We start from the raw sequence: 23445 nt of genomic DNA, 5'->3' as shown, positions 1-23445 counted from the left end.
TACACACACACACACACACACACACACACACACACACAGCCACACTGTACTTTCCTATTGTCTGTGTGGCAGGTGTTGTCCTTGCACGTCATGGTAGAAATAAAACCGTTTATTAGTGTCTGGATTCTAAAGATGGCTGCCTCGCTGCCAGACCCCATCCCAGTCTGGGCCCGTGGCTGGTGCCCAGGGGTGACGGGGCATTAAGGGGCAGCTGTGGGGGGGGATAACGGGCCTGTCGGAGCTCACACAGCGGGGGGGGGGGGGGGGAATGGCACTCTGATTTCACACATTTTACTTTTAGCTTCTTTCTCCACAGCATTGTCATGTGAGATAAGTTTGTTGGATTGTGACAGTATCACTAAAGGTGTGTGTGTGTGTGTGTGTGTGTGTATCTGTGTGTGCGCGCCCGTGTGTGTTTGTGTTTGTGTGTGTGTGTGTGTGTGTGTGCGCACCCGTGTGTGTGTGTGTGTGTGTGTGCGTGCCCGTGTGTGTGTGTGTGTGTGTGTGCGTGCCCGTGTGTGTGTGTGTGTGTGTGTGTGTGTGTGCGTGCCCGTGTGTGTGTGTGTGTGTGCGTGCCCGTGTGTGTGTGTGTGTGTGTGTGCGTGCCCGTGTGTGTGTGTGTGTGTGTGTGTGTGTGCGCGCCCGTGTGTGTGTGTGTGTGTCTGTCTGTGTGTGTGTGTGTGTGTGTGCGCGCGCCCTTGTGTGTGTGTGTGTGTGTGTGTGTGTGTGTGTGTGTGTTTCAGTGCCAACGCCCTGAGCAGCCGGGATGGTCTGGACACAGAGACGGGCACCGAGTCTCTGCTCAGCCACCGGAGAGAGAGGGAACGAGAGCGAGCGAGGAGGAGGGGGCGGGAGACAGAGTGTGAGTAACACCGAGAGAGTGACACCGAGAGTAACACCGAGAGAGTGACACCGAGAGTGTAATGCTGACTGACAGAGAGTAGCACTGACTGACCGAGAGTCGCACTGACTGACCGAGAGTCGCACTGACTGACCGAGAGTCGCACTGACTGAAGGTGAGTAACACTGAGAGTGCATGAGGGAGCGTTCCCTCTCTGGCTGTGTCTCAGTCTGGCAACCCTAATGGCTTGGCTCCTCACCTGAGCTGAGTTTGGCAAACATTCTGGCACAAAATGGCTGCCGTGCACCGCATATTGGCGTGTGAGTGAGTGAACCCCCAACACCGCTCCAATCCCCCAAAAATGCACAACACTTTCAGATCAGTGAGAGGGCTGTACAACTGCAATGTGTGAATGTGTGTGTTGCTAATACTGTACTTGAGCTTCATTGGTTGTAAATGGTGATGATCTAATGCCAGAGTTTACCCATTTACTCTTTTAAGATTTGCCTTAAAGAGTATGACTAAGATGAAAAGCTCTGTTTGTGCCCATGTTAAAAGGACGGGCCTGTTGAACTTGGTCTTATTTATCTGGTAGCTTCTGCTTAAAGGGAACATGAATTCAGCAGGAAGTTGATTTTTGCCGTTTTTCATGATGATGCTCATTCCAAACATATTTTCAGCTTTAGGAAGTTTAGGAAGTATGTTTTTGGCTTTTTGTCGCGAGAGGGTTTGTCTTCATTGTGTGACATTTCCTGTAAAAACGACTCTCTCTGGAATTTAATATTTTGTTTTGTAATATTTAGTTTGTTTTTAAAATAAAAAATGTGTATGTCTGTGCAGTGGGTTGATTGTGTGTGTGTGTGTGTGTGTTTATAGTGGGTTGAGAGAGACCGAGTGTGTGTGTGTGTGTTTATAGTGGGTTGAGAGAGAGAGTGTGTGTGTGTGTAGAGTGTATCCTCACAGTAGACATATAGACTCTGTGTGTGTGTGCGTGAGTGTGTGCGTGAGTGTGTGCGTGAGTGTGTGCGTGAGTGTGTGCGTGAGTGTGTGCGTGAGTGTGTGCGTGAGTGTGTGTGTGTGTGTGTGTGTGTGTGTGTGTGTGTGTGTGTGTGTGTGCGTGAGCGTGTGTGTGCGTGTATATATAGTCGGCAGAGAGAGAGAGTGTGTGTGTGTGGAGCGTATCCCCACAGTAGGCATATAGGCTGTGTGTAGTGCACATTGTGATGTAAACAGTGCAGGTTATGTAACCCTGGGCAGATGTGCAGATGTGCAGATGTGATTAATGCTGACCTCCTGTTCGGCTCATCCTTTACGCCGCATACAGACCACAAAGCCCCGCTGCGTTTCCTTCTGCTGCGCTTTGTTGCTTTCTGCCGCGTTTTGTTGCTTCGTGTAGCGCTTTGTGGCTGCCTTTTGTTGCTTTGTGCTGCGTTTTGTTGCTGCATTTTGTTGCTTTGTGCTCTGTTTTGTTGCCGCGTTTTGTAGCTTTGTGCTGAGCTTTGTAACTTTGTGCTGCAGTTTTGTAGCTTTGTGCTGCGTTTTGTTGCTTTGTGCTGTGTTTTGTTGTTTTGTGCTGTGTTTTGTTGCTTCGTGTTGCATTTTGTTGCTATGTGCTGCGGTTTGTTGCTTTGTGCTGCGTTTTGTTGCTTCATGTTGCGTTTTGTTGCTGCATTTTCTTGCTTTGTGCTGTGGTTTTAAAGAGTGGAAACCCTTCCTTTGTGTGGACCCCCCCCTTTACCCACCAAACTGCTGTGGCACCACGATATTTAGGGAATGAGACTGATTGACATACTGTTCGACTGGTCTACAATTACACTCAAATTACCCCCCCATGCTGCCTCATGCTGCATACCCCCCCGCCCCGCCCCACCCCCCCCATGCCCCCCCCGCCCCGCCCGGCTCCATCTGTCCTCCTATCTGGGCTCATTAGTGAGAGACGCATTAATTAACGCAGCTTAATTAGAGCACCAGATAAAAAGCTTTGTGTGGGGGGGGTGGGGGTGGGGGGTTATTGGAGGAGCAGAACACAGTGAGTGTGCGATTGAGTGTGAGAGCGAGTGAGTATGAGAGTGTAGGTATGTGTGTGTGTGTGTGTGTGTGTGTGTTAGTGTGTGCATCCTTGTGTGTGTGTGTGTGTGTGTGTTTGGAGGCAAGGGGGGGGGGGGGTTATCACCCTCTCCATCAGGGTCCTGGGGCCAACCCGTCCCAGGAAATACCTTTCTGTCACACGTGACTGATCAGCTCAGGTGTGAGCTGTGTTACCTGCCCTGAAGAAGAAGCAGCTGTCTGTCACAATCTCCCCGATACGTGCCTGCCCTGCTCTCCCCAGGACAGGCAGGGTCACCTGGGGGTTTGGGCTCTGCGATCACCTGCAGAAGGCACGTACCTGCTCAGTCCCACTGCAAACCTGACCGCTGTCATCTGCCATCCAATTAAGGGCCAATTTACACCACTGTTTACAATACAGGGAGAGCGGAGAGAGAGAGAGAGAGAGAGAGGGAGGGAGAGAGAGCAGAGAGAGGGGGAAATAGCCGAGAGAGAGAGAGTGGAGAGGGGGAGAGCGGAGAGAGAGTTTATGTGAGGAGGAGAGAGGGAGAGAGAGCGGAGAGAGAGCAGAGAGAGGGGGAAATAGCCGACAGAGAGAGAGAGAGTGGAGAGGGGGAGAGCGGAGAGAGAGTTTATGTGAGGAGGAGAGAGGGAGAGGGGAAGAGAATGGAGAGAGAGCAGAGAGAGGGGGGAAGAGCAGAAAGAGAGAGAGTAGAGAGCGGGGGAGAGAGCATGTTCATCCCAGCATGCGTCAGTGTGGCATGTTTTCTGTACCGCGTGTGCTAGCTGTAACTGTGTCGGTGTGGGTGTGTGTGTGGGGGGGGGGGGGGTATTCTGGGATATTCTGGGATGGGAGCTGCGATGTGTGTCAGGTCGTGTCCCACCTGGATGAAGCTACGGGAGTGATTATCACCCTCTCAGGACCGGCGCTCCGGCGTGCTAATTAAACACCAGCTCCAGGGCCCGGCAGCCGTCTGAAACGCGCTCACCCTCCCACTCCTCCAGGCGCACCGCACAGCCCCGCTGATTCCGTTAAACACCCTGTTGCCCGGCGCACGGTGGGTGTCCGGTTCCCCGTCCAGAAATCAGGTGTTCGCCGACATCACGTCGGTAACGTTTGACAAATTTTGACAGAGACAACGGAGACAGGACTTTCATTGGTTATGTCTGCAGCAGACCTGGATCGTGGCTGAGAAAATTGTGTGCCTGTTTGGTACTGGACCCCCAATGTGCACGCACGCACACACACACACACACACACACACACACACTCATACTCATGATCACACACACACGCGCTCACACCTCCAGATTCCGCTGTCAGGCGTTTGCAGGCTGTAGTTCTTCCTGCAAGGCTGTGAAACTTCTCCTGACACCTGCACCTGAACCCTTGGAGGGAGCGTGTGAAAAGCACCTTGTGATTCCCCGTCCCAGATTCCCAGTCCCTGGGCCTGCCTCTCACAGTGGAGCGTCTTTATAGATTCAGAGATTAATACCATCTTTTCTTATAATGGATGACGGACTGTGTTGTGCTGTGTTGTGACGGAATGATTTGGGAATAATGATTAATCAGGGGGGGCTGTCCCATTGGGCCCTTGAGCAAGGCCCTTAACCCTGCATTGCTCCAGGGGAGGATTGTCTCCTGCTTAGTCTAATCAACTGTATGTCACTCTGGATAAGAGCGTCTGCCAAATGCCAATAATGTAATGTAATGAACAACCCTGGCAAGTCAAAAATAAGACTATTAAAACATATGGAAAGGTTATCTCAAGAGGGCCCATGAAATGGTTTTTGACACCTCAGGAAATTTGATCCAGTTGCATAATTTAGGGTTTTGGATGGTCAGGAAACGGGTTAAGACCAGGATTCCCAACACCCTTCTCGCATACAAACGAGCAAACATGGTCAATTTCAGCAATTAGTGACTGTATGATTGTCTTTTCTGACAATTTCTCTCTGCACTAGTGCAGACACGCTTGACAAATTGATTAATCGCTCTGTTGGGTGAGGTGCGTTACGTCTGGCGTTTGAGTCTTCGATAACACGCAGTTCTGCGAACAAAACGGCGTGAGTGACAGCGCAAAGGGCGGGAAATCTATCCCTCTCGTGCGCTTTTAGAGGAGAGAAAGGGTTGAAAAAGAGAGAGAAAGGGATGAATAATGCTGGATTTGAGCTGTTTTGCGAGGTGAGGCTAGGTGTCGTGGCCCAGGGGCGAACGTGCGGATTATGTGAGAGGATCCGTTTCTTCGCCGCTAGCGAGAGCTAGCCTCCTGTAATTACCTGCTCCCTGCGGGAGGTCTGCGCTCTGTCACAGACTGCTCTCCGTGTGAAAAGGTCCGTCCTCAGAGCGCCGGCTGAGTCACACCAGCAGGAATTACAATCAAGTCTTTTACAAAGATGGCCGTGAGCCAAAATAGACCTGCTTATATTTATGATTCATTAGCTGCTAGTTTCTTGAAGCCAGTCAGTTTGGGATTTACGTACTTTGGCCGTGTAAGCGTTAAAATAGGAAATATGATATGAAATTCCTGAAACTAGGATGGGTGTTCATCTTTTGGTGTACTATAGCCTAACGGAACATGCACAGTATTAATCTGTTTAACGAGCCTTCGTGTGTGTGCGTTTGTGTGTGTGTGTGTGTGTGTGTGTGTGTGTGTGTGTGTTGTGCAGTACTGATAAATTGTTAAATAAATTGTTGCTAAGTGATTACAAGATATAGGATTTCGTTTTTACTCGCTAGTATCTTGAATCTATAATCGTTGTTTGAATCTGTGAGTCATTGTCTGTGATTTATTAATATAAAGGGAAGTAATAGTCTTTATTTGTTTTGTGACAGACGTGTGTGCACGCGAGAATCTCTCTAAATCACCTGTTGGCTCACGCACGCACCTGCAGAGTCAGACTGGGTTTTTTTTTAAATATATTGCGCGGAAGAAGCGCGTTCTCGGTGGGGAATGGAAGCAAAGCCGATGGGATGGCGGGGCTGCGCCTGTGCGCCCGGTCTGGGCGAGCATGCATGCATGCGCGCTCCCGATCTGATAAGAGGGAGCTGCCCGTGTGTCTGCGCGCTGTGGTTGTAGTTGTAAGCTGGGCTAGCGACTAGCGAGGTAAGACTGCGTTTGTTTCCACTAGCTGTGTGCAGAAGAACACATTTAAAAGTGCAGGGCAAGTTTAGACGCACGGACCTCGGGATGATATTAACGATGCCAACATAGTTTTACATGTGTGGCTGTAGAATTAAGATTTGTTTGGCACCGTGCCTTTTGAGGTAGATGTATAAATTATGCATGATTCATATAGATAGATAGATAGATAGATAGATAGATTGATTATTATATGGATAAAGGGATAGCTATTAATCTATAATTTTTAGTTTTAGCCTATTTTGTAAACGGTTCGGATTTTCGTCCTGTAATTCACTGCAGGTTTATACGGTTGTATGTCGTGCTTTACGGTGTCTCAAACATTGTTTTTACGCAGTGTATAAAAAGACTTGCCATTTGCTGTTGCTGATAAGGAGGTTTTTTGCGCGGAAATGAAAGAGACGCGAGCGCAGCATTATTCTCAACGGCCCTCTCGGGACAGATGAAAGCCGCGCGGACGGGATGCCGCGCGCTGACGGTGTTTTGTATTTACAGTCGAACTCGACTTCGCGGCTCGACAGCATCAAGTTCGGTGGTTGTAAGCTGTGGGCTAACTGTCAGTTCAAGTATAAATTGTCGTTTTCATTTAACGCGCACAGTCATGGGTGATTTAGCCTAAAGTTCATGGTATAAATTAGCCGACTGGCTGACTTCTGCTAAACAAGTGTAAAATTTGTCGCAGAACCGGGTTTATTTCACATATCAACCATTTAGTTCCCGCAAAATGTTAAACAGCATGGCATTACTGCTCTTGCTTTGTCAGAACACCATAAGCGTGCTTTTGAAATCTAGAAATACGAGGTTTCATGTCGAAATGTAGGCTGTTTAGTGTGGTGCCTCTGTGACACCTCTCCACGCTCTTTCTTCCGGCCGAGAACGCCCCTTGAAAAGCGAAATTCTCTCAGACGCGCTGGGCACCTGTAAGAAATATGATCCTAATCGAAGTGTCACGGCGGAACGGAAGAGTTCATTGACCGTGGGGCAAACAGACATTCCCCGGTATCCAATTATCATGTTCAGACTCCCCGTGGCGTAGTGCACTCAGGTATTTTGACAGTGTATCAAAACAATAGGCCACCTATTGCATCTGTCGTCGCAGGCGCACTTAATACGGTTAATACACAATTTATGGATGAATCAATAAATGTATAAATAACTAAATAAGTGGTTTTGAAACGGATGCTTATGGCGGTAGTTCGGCTACTGAATATTGACAGCAGAACTTTCACGTGGACAGTCGTAGTCTGGAAGCTGTATGCTAATAAGTTGTTTGCATGAAAAAATATTGTTTACATAAAAGTATACGGCTCTCCCATATGTTTGAACCCAAAAATATGGCTAATTTAATGTCTTGTAAATTTTTTACAACCGATTTTGCTTTCATGAATGGTTGATTTTAAAATCAAGTTGACTGTAGGCCTTCGTGGCAAGATAAAAAGCTTAGTATTCGTTATTATCTATGGCTTAATTTGTATGCCATTGCATGGAAAAAATAAATGACTGAAATCACAGTGGGTGTGCTTATTATCACTTAGAATAAATCAATCTCCACCCCCACAAAAGCTTCCGTCACGTGAATCCGCAACATATGGCGTGCGTTTTAGCCTCCTAAATAATTATTTTCTGTTGATAACACGCGAAATAGAAACTTTTTGCCAGAATTTAATTTCAGTAATGGGCAGTGTAAGGCTTTGGACTCATGGAGGCTATTAAGTTGACGGTTTTATGCTGATGGCTAAGCCAGAAATATGTTTGTGATTTATGAAGTGCTTCCGTTTGCGGTTCCCCCCGCTGCTCTTGTGATGCTAGTGGATCGCGTTCATTCCCTGCCGTCGGTCCGCACCGACCGGTCCTGAGTAGCGTTGCGGGAGAAATGTCAAGCTGTTTGGAGAGTCCAGGTGTTTGGAGAGAGCCGTTAGCGAGCTCATCTGTTTTATGGATCATTTCCCAGCCATGAGCCCCCAAAATCTACCGTGGCCAGTCAAAGCAAGTTTTCTCTCTCTCTCTCTCCTCTCATCTCTGCTCCCTCTCTTTCTCCATTGTAGATCAGAGCTGGAGTCTGCTGTCTGCCAGTAAACCGGGGGCCTTGTTCTCTGCACGGTCCTAATAAAAAGGGCCGTTTGTTCGAGATTTGTGTGCCTGTAAACACGTGGGGAGCAGAAACTGTGCTGAGCCACTGCTTTAGAGTGTTTGGAAGTGTGTGTGTGTGTGTGCGCGCGCGCGCGTGTGTGCGTGTGCGTGTGTGTGTTTTGTGTCCCCACTTATCAGCCATTCACCTCGATACTGTGTTTCAGACAGCAGTGCGTGCGTGTGTGTGTTGAAGAGTGTGTTTGCATGCTTGCGTAGTGACCTGTAGGGCATTTGGGGGGGGGGGGGGGGGGGATTGGAAGCGATGGGGACCCCAAAACTCCTGGAGTGCTTCGGTCGTCCTCGGAGACCCCAAACTCAGCCAGGCGCACAGAGACCCCCCTGCCACTCCAGACTCTTCCAGCCAATCCGGTGCCACCCTGAGACACAGCCACACCCACGTCCCTGTACGTATGGAAGGGGGGGTGGGGGGGGTATCTAGGGTTCAGGTCTAAGTTATTAAATACTGAGCTTCTGGAAGTTTCTCTGACCTTGGCAGACTTCTCTTAATGGCCAATTAGATGTGTGCTCTGTCAGTGCGTGTGGATGTCACAGGGAGAGGGAGCGCTCTTAACCTCCGAGGACACGCTTGGCCGTCTTGTGCTCCTCATAAGTGCTCCTCGTTTCAGCCTGAAAGCCATTTCCTGCCCTGTCTGGCATTCACGTTTCCTCATGAGCAGAAAGTAGGGGAGTTATGATGGGCTGTCTCCACGGAGATCGGTCTCTTTGTCTACCGACCCACCCCCTCTCTCTCTCCCTCTCTTACGCTCTCTGTCTCTTTCACTCACTCTCTCTCTCTCTCTCTCTCTCTTACACTCTCTCTGTCTCCATTCAGTTCAGTTCAGAATGCTTTATCAGTGAAACGTATTTTAATGTGTGCTGCCAAAGTTTTACGAAACACGTTGCAATGTGCGCACGGTGAGCTACAATGCAATATTTTTTTGAGGTTTATTTTTTTCCAGTTTCAATTCCAGTGTGCTTTATTAGCAGGACAACTACAGTCATGTTGCCAAAGCAACACACATAATATGATATATTACGTGTTGAAACACGCAGAAACATGGAAGATGCGTATACAACATGCAGCCAGTATTGACACTCACACCAAACGTATTCAAACAAACACAAAATAAAAATCTGTTATGTATGTTTATATATATTTATTATAAAGTTCGAAAAACATAAAGATTATATGTGGTCTCTCTCTTTCTCTCTCACACACACACACACGCTCTCTCTCTTTCTCTCTGTACACTTTTGACCCCCCTTTCTCATAATGTTCGGCGGGCTGCTGGGGGTCGAGTCGCGGCTCTGAACTCGGCGGCTCGGTAATCACGCCGTCGTGTCAGCGTGGGCTGAGGAGAGTATTAACGCCCTGAGCGTGATTAACGAGCGGCCAGCGCACGGAGGGATTTCTCTGTGACATTACACCCCCCACTCTTTCAGGAGAGGATGGTGTTAAAGGTGCAATAGGTAATTTCGGACTTCTAATGGTCAAGAGAGAGATTGCACCACTCTGGAGGACTGACTCCACTCTTGCTCTGTGGTGTGTGTCTAGCGTCCTGGAGGACTGACTCCACTCTTGCTCTGTGGTATGTGAGTGTGTGTGTCATGGCTCCTGGAGGACTGACTCCGCTCTTGCTCTGTGGTGTGTGTGTGTGTGTGTGTATGTCACGGCTCCTGGAGGACTGACTCCGCTCTTGCTCTCTGTGTGTGTGTGTGTGTGTGTGTGTGTGTGTGTGTCACGGCTCCTGGAGGACTGACTCTGCTCTTGCTCTGTGGTGTGTGTGTGTATGTGTGTCACGGCTCCTGGAGGACTGACTCTGCTCTTGCTCTGTGGTGTGTGTGTTTGTGTATTTGTGTTTGTGTGTGTGTGTGTGTGTGTGTGTCACGGCTCCTGGAAGACTGACTCTGCTCTTGCTCTGTGGTGTGTGTGTGTGTGTGTGTGTGTGTGTGTGTGTGTGTGTGTGTGTGTGTGTGTGTCACGGCTCCTGGAGGACTGACTCGGCTCTTGCTCTGTGGTGTGTGTGCCTGCAGTCCCGCGGGTTAACGGACACTCCAAAGCGGAGCGTGTGACGCGGGCCATGGGCTACGACAGCGCCTCCCTGATGAGCAGCGAGCTGGACTCCAGCTCCTTCATCGACAGCGAGGAGGACGAGGACACCAGCAGGTCACTGCGCCTTCCGTCCCAATCCTCCCTGCTGCGGTCACAACCGCGTTTACATTCATTCTGTGGCCTTCCAAGGCAAAGAAATGTAGAAATGTGTCCTCTGTATTTGACCCATCCTGGGATTCCGGAGGATGCAGTTTGCAGCCTTGCTTGATTTAGAGTCTGGATCTAATCCGGATTAGTGTGTTCACACCTGATTCAGACTGAAGCTGAATTCCCCCCCCCCCCCCCCCCCCCCCAGGCTCAGCAGCTCCACTGATCAGAGCTCCTCCTCCCAGCTGATGCGACGGCACAAACGCCGTAGGCGGAGACACAAAGTGCCCAAAATCGAGCGGGTGAGACCCTCAGCTGTGTGTTACCCTGCTGCTGAGCAGAATCCGCACTGTATTTCAATCAGTATTCATGCATATGTGTGAGTTTTAGGCCAATTTACCTTTTTGTATTTTTTTTAATTTTTTTATTTTTTATTTTTTTTACCCAACAGTCATCTTCCTTCAGCAGCATCACTGACTCCACCATGAGCCTGAACATCATTACTGTCACTCTGAACATGGGTAAGGCCCCCCCTCTCTCTCTCTGTTGCTGCCGTTGGCTTGGTCTGGTGCACCAGTCTGACCAAGTCCAGCCCATGACTGGCGGGGGGATGTGGCAGATGACCTTTGACCCTCGTTTCAGAGAAGTACAACTTCCTGGGCATCAGCATCGTGGGCCAGAGCAACGACCGGGGCGACGGTGGCATCTACATCGGGTCCATCATGAAGGGAGGGGCCGTGGCAGCCGACGCCCGCATCGAACCGGGAGACATGCTGCTACAGGTGAGACATGCTGCTACAGGTGAGACCTGCTGCTACAGGTGAGACCTGCTGCTACAGGTGAGACCTGCTGCTACAGGTGAGACCTGCTGCTACAGGTGAGACCTGCTGCTACAGGTGAGACATGCTGCTACAGGTGAGACATGCTGCTACAGGTGAGACATGCTGCTACAGGTGAGACCTGCTGCTACAGGTGAGACATGCTGCTACAGGTGAGACATGCTGCTACAGGTGAGACATGCTGCTACAGGTGAGACATGCTGCTACAGGTGAGACCTGCTGCTACAGGTGAGACCTGCTGCTACAGGTGAGACCTGCTGCTACAGGTGAGACCGGCTGTTACAGGTGAGACCGGCTGTTACAGGTGAGACCGGCTGTTACAGGTGAGAAAACAGCTTCTCATCTGACTGTATCTACACTGTAAAGTGTGGGTCTGATATGAATATTATTTTCACCCTGAAATGATGTACTTATACATATCAGGTAAATGATATGTATAAGTGTGCAGTAATGCAGTAATATTCAGCGGCCTGTAGCCTCGCGGCTAAGGTACGTGACTGGGCCCTGGAGGGTTCACGCCCCAGTGTAGCCATGATAAGATGATAAGATCAGTGTGGCTGTTGGGCCCTTGAGCAAGGCCCCTAATCCCACATTGCTCCAGGGGGGATTGGCCCCTGCTTAGTCTAATCAAGTGTCGCTTTGGATAAAGCGTCGGTTAAATAATAAAAGATTGTTGTTATTATTATGATGATGATGATGATGATTATTGTTGTGAATGGAGGGGATTTGCTGGTTCCCGCAGTGTGGCGGGGTGCTAATGCTGCTCATCTGTGACATCACAGATAAGCTGGACGGTGTTGGAGATCACATGACTGCGATCAGATAATTCTGCAGAAGTGAATCCTCATAGTGCCCATATAAACATCACAAATGAATGAAACCCCCCAGGGATATTAAATACTACAGCTTAATATGTGTTATTAATGGGGATTATTAAAATATCATGTTTTCTCCTTAAGAGCTCTAAGAAGGGGAATATTCTTGCACAGAACTCGATCCCACAGACCGCTGAGGTTGGGTGTTTCCAGGGCATCATGGATAAGCATTTCTTAACACATTATTCTGTTATAGCCATCCTGCCTCTACCCCTGGCCAGCCAGCTGAGCATGGGCACCCTCTCTATAGCCGGGTTCCTCCCGAGATTTCAAGTTTTTTTTTTTTTCTCTCCACTGCTTCAGGGTTTCTGAGTTTGTCTCGCACACTTGCTATTTTGTCCTTATGTTACTGGTATTAATCAGTCTTCCGTGCGATACATATAAAATGGTGTATAAGGTGTTTGTGCTTTACACTTTCGAGGCTGACTTTTGGCCACAGAGCCGACCTGTTCTCTGATGTTGATCGATGTGGCGAGCGTTCTCACCTGGAGTAAAACACGTGTTTATGTCTCTCAGGTGAACCCTGAGTAACACGTGTGTTTATGTCTCTCAGGTGAACCCTGAGTAACACGTGTTTATGTCTCTCAGGTGAACGACGTGAACTTCGAGAACATGAGCAACGATGATGCAGTGAGGATCCTCAGGGAGATCGTCTCTAAAACTGGGTGAGCAGAGAGATGCTGATAGGCTGGTCTGAGACCGAACGTGCCTTCTCATTGGCTCAGAGGATGATTGACTACCCTGATAGCCAGTGAAAATGAGAATCTGTGTGTTTCTCTCGCAGCCCCATCAGTCTGACCGTGGCCAAGTGCTGGGACCCCTCCCCCCGTAGCTACTTCACCATCCCCCGGGGTGAGGAACTAAAAAACACACCCAACACACGCACCCAACACGCACCCAACACACACCCAACACACACACCCAACACGCACCCAACACGCGCCCAACACGCGCCCGACACGCACCCGACACGCACCCAACACACACCCAACACACACACCCAACACGCACCCAACACGCGCCCAACACGCGCCCGACACGCACCCGACACGCACCCGACACGCGCACCCGACACACACCCAACACGCATGTTCATGTACACACACCCAAGAAACACGCGCACGCACACATACTAAATCACTACACACGAATATACATACACACACTCGCTAACACGCACACATGCACCAATACACATGTACACACACTTAACTCTAACACGCATGCATATACACATTCACTAACACACGTGCATACACACACATGCACTAACGCACATTCACTAACACACGTGCATACACACACATGCACTAACGCACATTCACTAACACACGTGCGTACACACACATGCACTAACGCACATTCACTAACACACGTGCGTACACACACATGCACTAACGCACATTCACTAACACACGTGCGTACACACACATGCACTAACGCACATTCACTAACACACGTGCATACACACACATGCACTAATGCACATTCACTAACACACGTGCATACACACACATGCACTAACGCACATTCACTAACACACGTGCATACACACACATGCACTAATGCACATTCACTAACACACAGGCACACATTGCCACACACCAACCCGTGCACATAAACACATGCGTACAGCACTAACACCCGACCCCTCTGTGTGTCTGTCTCCCCAGCCGAACCCGTGCGACCGATCGACCCCGCAGCCTGGATCTCCCACACCTCCGCGCTGACCGCCTCCTACCCTCACTACGGTAAGCCTGACCCCCGACCCCCGACCCCTGACCCCTGACGGGAGCTCCGCCTCTCCGCTGTGTGCTCACAGATTCACACTCCGCTCTGCGTGTTGAGCTGAGAGAGCTGCCACTTCCTCTGCTCAGAAAAACAGGTTTTCTCCGAGATGTGATGTGATAATGATGTGATGAATTGTGTCTAAAAATGGCAGCAGTGAGAAGTGAAGTATATAAATAAACGTACACACATCCCAAGATAAGGTGCTGGGCTGGGATCATTCGGAAATGATAATCAAAAGAAAGCCGGCACACTTTTGGCCTCCAGCATACCTTTACTTGGTGATACGCACGCTAGACAAAAGACAAAAATACAAAGCTTCACTATGTAGAGAGGGGATCATCAACTCCGACCCTCAAATCCAAATCCAGCCCTGGTTTTCTTTTCTCCCGGGTAATTAGTGCTACTGATTAGCCAGCCTGTCTTCACACCTGACTCCCAGGTAAAGGGAGGGTGGAAAACGGTAGTTTTCGGCCCTGGAGGACCATGGGTTACTGATCCCTGCAGTAGTGGGACACTGTTGCAGCCTGCAGTGTGTTTTCCTGCCAGAAGGGCGCGGTGGTGTAACAGGCGCTCTCTGTCTCAGAGTTTGACGACCTGCCGCTGTCGGTGAGTAAGACGGACATGGCGACCATCGTCAAGGTGATGCAGCTGGCCGACTCGGGCCTGGAGATCCGGGACCGCATGTGGCTGAAGATCACCATCGCCAACGCCGTCATCGGTGCGTTACCTGCTTATCCCGCCTACCTGCTTTACCTGTGCACATGGTGCATGGTAAATGGCCTTTATCCAAAGCGCTGTACAATTGATGCTTCCCATTCACCCATTCATACACACACTCACACACCGACGGCGATTGGCTGCCATGCAAGGCGCCGACCAGCTCGTCAGGAGCATTTGGGGGTTAGGTGTCTTGCTCAGGGACACTTCGACACAGCCTGGGCGGGGGATCGAACCGGCAACCCTCCGACTGCCAGACGACTACTCTTACCGCCTGAGATAATGTCACCCCTCATGGTGCAATACCAGGTTTACTAGGTTTACCTGTCCCAGGTGTGGGCATGGTGGAGAGGGAATGAGGGGTGTAATACCTGCTTTTACCTGTCCCAGGTACAGACGTGGTGGAGAGGGGAGTGGGAGGTGTTATACCTGGTTTAGTAGCTGCTAAATGCCCTGTAATGTCGTTTTTACCTGGTTTACCTGTGGCAGGTGCAGACGTGGTGGACTGGCTGTACGCGCGGGTGGAGAGGGGTAAAGGGGGTGGTGTAATACCTGGTTTACCTGTGGCAGGTGCGGACGTGGTGGACTGGCTGTACGCGCGGGTGGAGGGCTTTAAGGACCGGAGAGACGCACGGAAGTACTCCAGCAGCCTGCTGAAGCACGGCTACCTGAGACACACCGTCAACAAGATCACCTTCTCCGAGCAGTGCTACTACACCTTCGGAGACCTGTGCCAAAGTACACCCCCACCGAACTCACCACTCCCACACATCGCCACCAGGGGGCGCAGTGCCCTTCTCCTTCACATTACATTTACATTACATTACATTACATTAAATTAATGGCATTTGGCAGACGCTCTTATCCAGAGCGACATACAGTTGACATATACATACAGTTGACAATCCTCCCCTGGAGCAATGCAGGGTTAAGGGCCTTGCCCAAGGGCCCAACGGCTGTGCGGATCTTATTGTGGCTACACCGGGATTTGAACCACCGACCTTGCTGGTCCCAGTCATGTACCGCTACAGGCTGCCCTATTACATTACTGTTATTTGACAGGTTATCAGTTATCAGTTCTGGACTGGGACCTGGAAGGGCGGTGGTTCAAACCCCACAGTAAGATCAGCGCAGCTGTTCGGGCTCTTAACCCCACACTGCTCCAGGGGGGGGGGACTGTCTCCCTGCTTCTTATCGTCTGTAAGTCCCTTTGGATGAAAGCGTCAGCTACATAACTGTAATGTAATGACAGGCATAGCACCGCACAGTGGCGAAGTGCGGTATTGCAGTCTAATTCTCGCCCAGCCCTCCAGCGTCTCTCGCTCTCTCTGGGTCTCTCTGTGACTCGCTCCTCCTCACGGTGCTGCTGCTGTTTGTGTCGTTTGTTTAGACATGGCGTCTCTGAACCTGAACGAGAGCTCCAGCGTGGGCGGCTCCGAGCTGGACGCCCTGGCACCCCTCCCCCCTCCCCCCACCAACCCCTGGCCAATGGGGGGCCAGCCTTTCCCCTACCCCCCCTACCTGCCCTCCGGATTCCCGCCCGGGTACTCCGACCCCTGTCACAGCTTCCACAGCGGCAGTGCCGGCAGTCCCCACAGTGATGGTGAGCTCTCCTGTGTGTGTGTGGGGTCTACAGGGTGATGGTGCGCTCTCCTGCGTGTGTGTGGGGTCTACAGGGTGATGGTGAGCTCTCCTGCGTGTGTGTGGGGTCTGCACAGTGATGGTGAGCTCTCCTGCGTGTGTGTGGGGTCTACAGAGTGATGGTGAGGTGTCCTGCGTGTGTGTGGGGTCTACAGAGTGATGGTGAGCTGTCCTGCGTGTGTGTGGGGTCTACAGGGTGATGGTGAGGTGTCCTGGGTGTGTGTGGGGTCTACAGAGTGATGGTGAGCTCTCCTGCGTGTGTGTGGGGTCTACAGGGTAATGGTGAGCTCTCCTGTGTGTGTGTGGGGTCTACAGGGTGATGGTGAGCTCTCCTGGGTGTGTGTGGGGTCTACAGAGTGATGGTGAGCTCTCCTGTGTGTGTGGGGTCTACAGGGTGATGGTGCGCTCTCCTGCGTGTGTGTGGGGTCTACAGGGTGATGGTGCGCTCTCCTGCGTGTGTGTGGGGTCTACAGAGTGATGGTGAGCTCTCCTGTGTGTGTGGGGTCTACAGAGTGATGGTGAGCTCTCCTGTGTGTGTGTGGGGTCTACAGGGTGATGGTGAGCTCTCCTGGGTGTGTGTGGGGTCTACAGGGTGATGGTGAGCTCTCCTGTGTGTGTGGGGTCTACAGGGTGATGGTGAGCTCTCCTGTGTGTGTGTGTGGGGTCTACAGGGTGATGGTGAGCTCTTCTGTGTGTGTGTGGGGTCTACAGGGTGATGGTGAGCTCTCCTGTGTGTGTGGGGTCTACAGGGTGATGGTGAGCTCTCCTGCGTGTGTGGGGTCTACAGGGTGATGGTGAGCTCTCCTGCGTGTGTGTGGGGTCTACAGAGTGATGGGTGAGCTCTCCTGCGTGTGTGTGGGGTCTACAGAGTGATGGTGAGCTCTCCTGCGTGTGTGTGGGGTCTACAGGGTGATGGTGAGCTCTCCTGCGTGTGTGGGGTCTACAGGGTGATGGTGAGCTGTCCTGGGTGTGTGTGGGGTCTACAGAGTGATGGTGAGCTCTCCTGCGTGTGTGTGGGGTCTACAGGGTGATGGTCAGCTCTCCTGCGTGTGTGCGGGGTCTACAGAGTGATGGTCAGCTCTCCTGCATGTGTGTGGGGGGGTGGGGTGGGGGTGGGGGGTACATATTATGTACCCAATCTTCCGTGAGAATGTGGTTGTGATTGACAGGCCTGTGACCTGTGATTATTGGGGGGGGTTTTTTTCTTGTTGTGCGGGGGTCAGATAGGGTGTTTGGGACAGGGTGGGGGCAGGACAGGGCCGGGCAGGTTGGGTGTTTGGGGGCAGGGAGGGGGCAGGGCAGGGCAGGGCAGGCTGTGTGTAACACTGTTGTTCCTCTGCTCTTGTTGGGCTGCACTAGACTGATGGAGGAGACCTAGGATCTGGTAAGACAGCCACCCCCCCAACCTCCTTCCCCTCCCTCTCTCCCCCTCTCTCTCTCTCTCTCTCCCCCCATCCCTCCCTCCATTCTTTCAGCCCTCCTCTGATCATGGCGTAAAAGTATCCCGTTCTATCTGTTCTGTTCTGCCCTGGGGAGATTTGGGGAGAGAAATCGGGGGGGTGTTTCTGATCGGGCAGAGTCCTCTCTCCTCTGTCTGTCTGCAGATTTGGGGCATGAAGCGCAGGCCTCTTCATGGGCCTTTCCACAGCAGCTGAAAGGGCTTTCACATGATCTGCGTCGAAACGCTGCACACGGCGTCAAATTGCTCGATACGCGACAAGCCCTTAAATTCACACGGAGGGACACCTTGGCAGCAATGCTAAGCCTGGCGTAGTAAAGCCTGGCGTAGCGCACAGCTCAAAACGGAGCGAAGCTGAGCGCCATCGGGGTTGAATGGTTTAAACTTTGACCCTGTTTGTAGCTGACCTTTGACCCTGTTTGTAGCTGACCTTTCCTCGCGTGGGGTGGCCTTGAGCGCAGCGTCTGATTCTCGTCTGATTCTCGTCCTGATTCTCGTCCTGTGAAAGCAGCTTTGAGCACTTTTGCAAGCCACTGTTGGACTGTCGCAGCGTCAAAATCAACTGACGTTCTCGTGATTGAAATATTCCTCCTGCCTCTTGTTCTTGGCTGATATCAGCGTGCCACGGATCACTCTGTGTCAGAACACTCGTGATCCACTCTCGTTGTCGTTTGTGTGGTAATAGACCACAATACTGTGTGTACTTGTGTGCTCAGGTTATATCTCTTCTCTCCCTCCCTTTCTCTCCCTCTCACTTTCTCTCCCCCTCCCTCCCTCCCTGTCACGCTCTCTCTCTCTCTCAATCCCTCTCTCCCTCTCCCAGGAACCAGAAGCAGCGGTTCGAACCCCGGCACAGTGAAAGGGCGTCGCCCCTCCCCCAAGGAGAAGGACCGCAAGTCGACTGGCAGCGGGGGCAGCGAATCGGAGCCCGCCCCGCGGGGTGGGAGGCGGGCCGAACGATCCTCCAGCCAGCTGAGCCACCACAGCCACGCCCACTCCGCCCACGGCCGCGCCCACTCCGGCCACGGCCGCGCCCACTCCGCCCACGGCCACGCCCCGTTCCCCTACGGCCACGCCCAGTTCTCTCCGCCCGCCCCCCTCTCCTGCGATCCCAGCGAACGGAGCCACGCCTCCTCCTACGGCCCCCCAGGCCTGCCCCCCCCCTACAGCCTGGCCCGACTGGCCCCCAAAGTGCCCCTGAGCAGCAGCGGCGGCGGCCCCCCCGGGGCCCCCCCCACGCGGGACCTGGGGCTCGCCCCCCCCGAGCTGACGGGCAGCCGCCAGTCCTTCCAGCACGCCATGGGCAACCCCTGCGAGTTCTTCGTGGACATCATGTGATTGGCTGGGGGAGGGGTCAGGTGACGCAAGCTCGCTTTTTTTGGGGGCGTGTACTGTGAACGTACGCCCCGAAGCCGCGCCTCCTCCAGCCTTCTGGGGCGATGACATCACCTCCGTTCCTTTTTCGACAAAAGCCGATTTTTTTTTTTTTTTTTTTTTTTTGCAAGGCATGCTGGGATAGCTGGTGACAAGAGACAAGCCAGCGAAGCACTCTGAAGGGACTGGGAATGCTGACGCTTCTATCCAAAGTGACTTACAGTTGATTAGACTAAGCAGGGGACAATCCCCCTCTGGAGCAGTGTGGGGTTAAGGGCCTTGCTCAAGGGCCCGACGGCTGTGCGGATCTTATCACCACCAACCTTCCAGGTCCCAGTCGTGTACCTTAGCCGCTAGGCTACAGGCTGCCCCATGGCGCAGTAACCAATCAGATTAAAGATGAATTGTCCCCCCCTGTAGTACCTCCACGAGCAGCTGAATGCTGGTTCTGTTCCCTGTGGGTGTCACACTGGACTGGACCCACCCCCCCTCTGAGTCTGGATCTCAATCCTCCAGACTCCCAGCGCCAGGAAGCAGGACGCAGGAGGACCCCCACCCACGAGTGAACTCCATTTCCCACAATCCTCCTCTCGATCACAGGGTAAATCAACTGTCTCTGGGTGATGTTGGGGAGTCCCTATTCAAGCACACTAACCTTACAAACAACAAAATTACCATTTACCTGTCAGAAGTTAAAAGAAACACCCCCTTAGCTTATGTTAGTGATAAGACTGTGTGTGTGTGTGTGTGTGTGTGTGTGTGTGTTTGGTTGGCAGTTTTTTTTTTTTGTTTTTTTTTTTTGCAGAAAACCCCAATATTCTGATCCTCATTAAAACTTCTTACAACTGGACTATAACAAAAATGTACCCAATCACGTGACGATGTAAGGTGATCGTGCAAAACAGGGGGAGAGAGAGACAGTCACAGCATTTCCAGGTGTTGCAGCTAAGCCGCGTCCACACCTGCCAGCCAGACACTAGCACAACGTCACCTCCGGAAAAAACCAGCAGCACCTTCCAACAACACCGACTTCGGGGGGGAAAAAAAACCTTTCCGCTATAAACTAACAAAGTGTTCATTTTAATTCCCCAAACTGACGTTCTAACTGGAATTCTGCCTTTGCGCAAAATGGCTGCTTTTACCGTAATCTACGGTTGCGTTCTCTTAACGGCGAACTGACTCCCGTATCCACGACGACCGTGATTTTTGACTCAAATTGGGATTTTTGACTCAAGTCATCGTGCTTGTCTGGACTGTGAAATGTAAAGAGAAACCAAGGAAGTGTGTCAACCAAAGGCTCCTGCGAAAAGAGTTTTAACGTCGGGGTGACCACTGGGCAACTTGCCCAGATAAGCACAGCGAACGCTTTCTGGACCGTTCAGAGACGTTCCTGTAATCGCCCTCTTTTATACACAGCAGAGACTGTGCACAACACCAACCCCGGTCCTGGAGAGCTACTGGGTCTGCTGGTTTTTGTTTTCGCCTTAAAAGCAGCACCCTGTTGAGACCCAGGTAACCAGGTGAGATGACTTAGCTGTGTAATCATCTGCTCTAATTGATTAATTAAGTGCAGAGTAACAGCGAAAACCAGCAGGCTCAGTAGCTCTCCAGGACCAGGGTTGGTGACCTCTGGTGTACAACAATAGTCCCTGATGGCCATAGGTCTAAAAGTCCAACGGTCAGAAAGTAAAAGTCCCGCCATGCATTTCTTCCGCCCATGAACTCAGCCAGCTGATTTCTCTCGCTAAGTGACTCCATCTCCTGGCTGTAAAATCGTGCTGATTGGGGAAACCCAGGTGATTCGAGCAAAAATACTGAGGAGGACCTTTACTCTCTGAAGCTGGATTCTCCGGCTCTGGTGTTGCTCTAGAGATTGGTCGGGGTGTCTCTGGCTCTGTGTCCACCGACAGCACTTCACATGCCCGTCATTCTTCACATTTAAATGTGTCCTTTTTCCCCCCCAAAGCATTATGGCAATCCTGTAATCACGCGTTTAAGCACTTTTTAAATGTCTTTCGTCTGACCCTTTAGTATTAAACACTGTTTGCAATCTGCATTCTGCATTCTTTTTGAAGATTATCAAATTGTACAGGAAAAAATATATATTATATATATATGAAAAGTAATTGTATATGTATAAAGACCAGGACTGGCAGTTTTTCTAAGCCGACACATTGTATAAACTGATACGATGGAAGTGGTGTTCCGATATTGGTGAATTTGATTTTTCTTTTTTTTTTTTTTATAATTTTCTCCCTAATAATTTTAATATTTTTGTTTCTGTTGATGAAATCTGTTATGCAGTCAATTGTTTTTATTCTTTATTCAAAGAATAAAAGAACAATAAAAGTTGTGTGGAGAATTTATTTATGAATCTGGCTGTGAGATACGCTTTTCTAAAATATCAGCATATGTGCTTCTAAGTACTAAAGAAGTATTTAAAGATGCTTAACTATGTATTCAAATGCTCAACCTTTTTCCTTAGAGTAGACTGAACATTCAAGTATTTCAGTGCTTTGCTGGCACCAGTGAATGTGAGAGTGAGAGAGTGTGTGAGAGAGTGTGTGAGAGAGTGTGTGAGAGAGTGTGTGAGAGAGTGTGTGAGAGAGTGTGTGAGAGAGTGTGAGTGAGAGTGTTAGAGTGTGTGAGAGAGTGAGTGTGTGTGAGTGAGTGTGAGAGTGAGTGTGAGAGTGTATGTGAGAGTGAGTGTGTGTGAGAGAGAGTGAGTGTGTGTGTGAGTGTGTGTGAGAGAGTGAGAGTGTTAGTGTGTGTGTGAGAGAGTGAGTGTGTGAGAGTGAGTGAGTGAGAGTGTGTGAGTGAGTGAGTGTGAGTGAGAGAGAGAGTGTGAGTGAGTGTGTGTGAGAGTGTTTGTGTGAGTGAGTGAGTGAGTGTGAGAGTGTGTGAGTGAGAGAGAGAGAGTGTGAGTGAGTGTGTGTGAGAGTGTGTGTGAGAGTGTGTGTGAGAGAGTGTGTTAGTGTGAGTGTGTGTGTGAGAGAGTGAGTGTGTGAGAGTGAGTGAGTGAGAGTGTTTGTGTGAGTGAGTGAGTGTGAGTGAGTGTGTGTGAGAGAGAGAGTGTGAGAGTGTGTGTGTGAGTGAGTGAGAGAGTGAGAGGACATAGAAAGTCCCAGCTACTTGCATGATGAATGGCTCATGATGAATGGGCAGTCCCAGGGACTCTTCACAGGAGATGTGTGTAAAATGGTGATGTATGGAAACAACATTTGTATGGTCTTAAATATCCGACTGCCTGGTTTAACTTCAGTGTCGCTTAAATGCACTTCTGCTCTGAGAAGGATGAAAGCTCGGACGGAGAAAGAGGTAGAGTTGATGGAGGGAGAGGAGATGGAAAGAGGGAGAGGGAAAGAGGTAGAGTTGATGGAGGGAGAGATTGGAGATGTTGTGCAGAAGTAATTAAGCCATCAGGCCGTTTATCCTCCATTACATCTTGTGTGTGTGAGAGTCATGTCCCCCCTGAAGAGAGAGATGGCACTTTTGGTGGAGTTTCCATGTTAAGAATACAGCCCTGGCTATCTTTCCTCTCAGGTAATAAACTGAGCAATTAGTGCTGCTGATTGGCCAGACTGTTTTCACACCTGACTCCCAGGTAAAGGGAGGGTGATCACACCTCACTCCCAGGTAAAGGGAGGGTGAACACACCTGACTCCCAGGTAAAGGGAGGGTGAACACACCTGACTCCCAGGTAAGGGGAGGGTGGAACACACCTGACTCCCAGGTAAAGGGAGGGTGAACACACCTGACTCCCAGGTAAGGGGAGGGTGGAAAACCGGCATTTCTCGGCTCTGGAGGACCGTGGCTGGGTTCCATTCAAAATCCTGACGTTCCCTTCCCTTGCTTCCAGGGGTTTTTGAGAGACGTTTAAAAAAAAACCTCACTCGTGTTTTTGTAAGACTGACTGGTGTGTTTCTATTATCCCTAAAAAATAAGATGGGGTGGCCCTTATAAACTATTAATAAAGATTACAAAGTCCTTTGATTAAAACAAGGTTATGAGGGCCGTTCAGTTCTGTCCTTCCGCTGTCCTCCCATGCTGGGCGTGTTGCGTGTCACATGTGGTTGGCGTGTCACATGCAGTGGGGAAACGCCACCCTGGAGGGAAGACCGCACGGGAATGGGGGGGGAATATGGTAAAGTGGTGTCGAACCCGGCCCGTGATTGGCTAACCTGCTGCCATGGAAACTACCCTGGATCCCGACCCTGACGAGCGGGCAAAGCAAAGAGAAGTGAAGCACTGCTACGCCAAGAAACCATGCAGTAAAAAGAAAATGAGCAAAATCATCTGGGAGATTTTTTCTTCTTGCTTTGGATTTCCTGTAGATGATGTTTTATGTAGAGATATGTGCTCCTGATGAGCTGGTCGGTGCCTTGCATG

The 23445-nt window shown here is 50.7% G+C and overlaps 1 protein-coding gene across 2 annotated transcripts in view; it reads left to right on the top strand.

Annotated features, from left to right (window-relative positions):
* LOC133138786 (segment polarity protein dishevelled homolog DVL-1-like) overlaps positions 1-21409 on the top strand; it is a 40386-nt gene extending 18977 nt beyond the window's left edge. The window contains exons 4-16 of one of the 2 annotated variants that reach the window (XM_061257821.1): positions 744-862; positions 10195-10327; positions 10569-10662; positions 10812-10881; positions 11003-11142; positions 12663-12739; positions 12859-12926; positions 13748-13825; positions 14449-14583; positions 15153-15320; positions 15973-16185; positions 17583-17607; positions 18506-18617. In XM_061257821.1, coding sequence (XP_061113805.1) covers positions 744-862; positions 10195-10327; positions 10569-10662; positions 10812-10881; positions 11003-11142; positions 12663-12739; positions 12859-12926; positions 13748-13825; positions 14449-14583; positions 15153-15320; positions 15973-16185; positions 17583-17587 — 1300 coding nt within the window. In that variant the 3' untranslated portion in view covers positions 17588-17607; positions 18506-18617. Of the gene's footprint in view, positions 1-743; positions 863-10194; positions 10328-10568; positions 10663-10811; positions 10882-11002; positions 11143-12662; positions 12740-12858; positions 12927-13747; positions 13826-14448; positions 14584-15152; positions 15321-15972; positions 16186-17582; positions 17608-18505 lie in introns of both variants that reach the window. The other variant, XM_061257820.1, reaches the window with a different exon arrangement.
* Positions 21410-23445: the final 2036 nt, after the last annotated feature.

The sequence above is a fragment of the Conger conger genome, chromosome 10, assembly GCF_963514075.1.
Source record: "Conger conger chromosome 10, fConCon1.1, whole genome shotgun sequence".
Lineage (NCBI taxonomy): Eukaryota > Metazoa > Chordata > Actinopteri > Anguilliformes > Congridae > Conger > Conger conger.
Note: the sequence above shows the minus strand (reverse complement) of the source record. Positions and strands in the feature narration are given on the sequence as shown.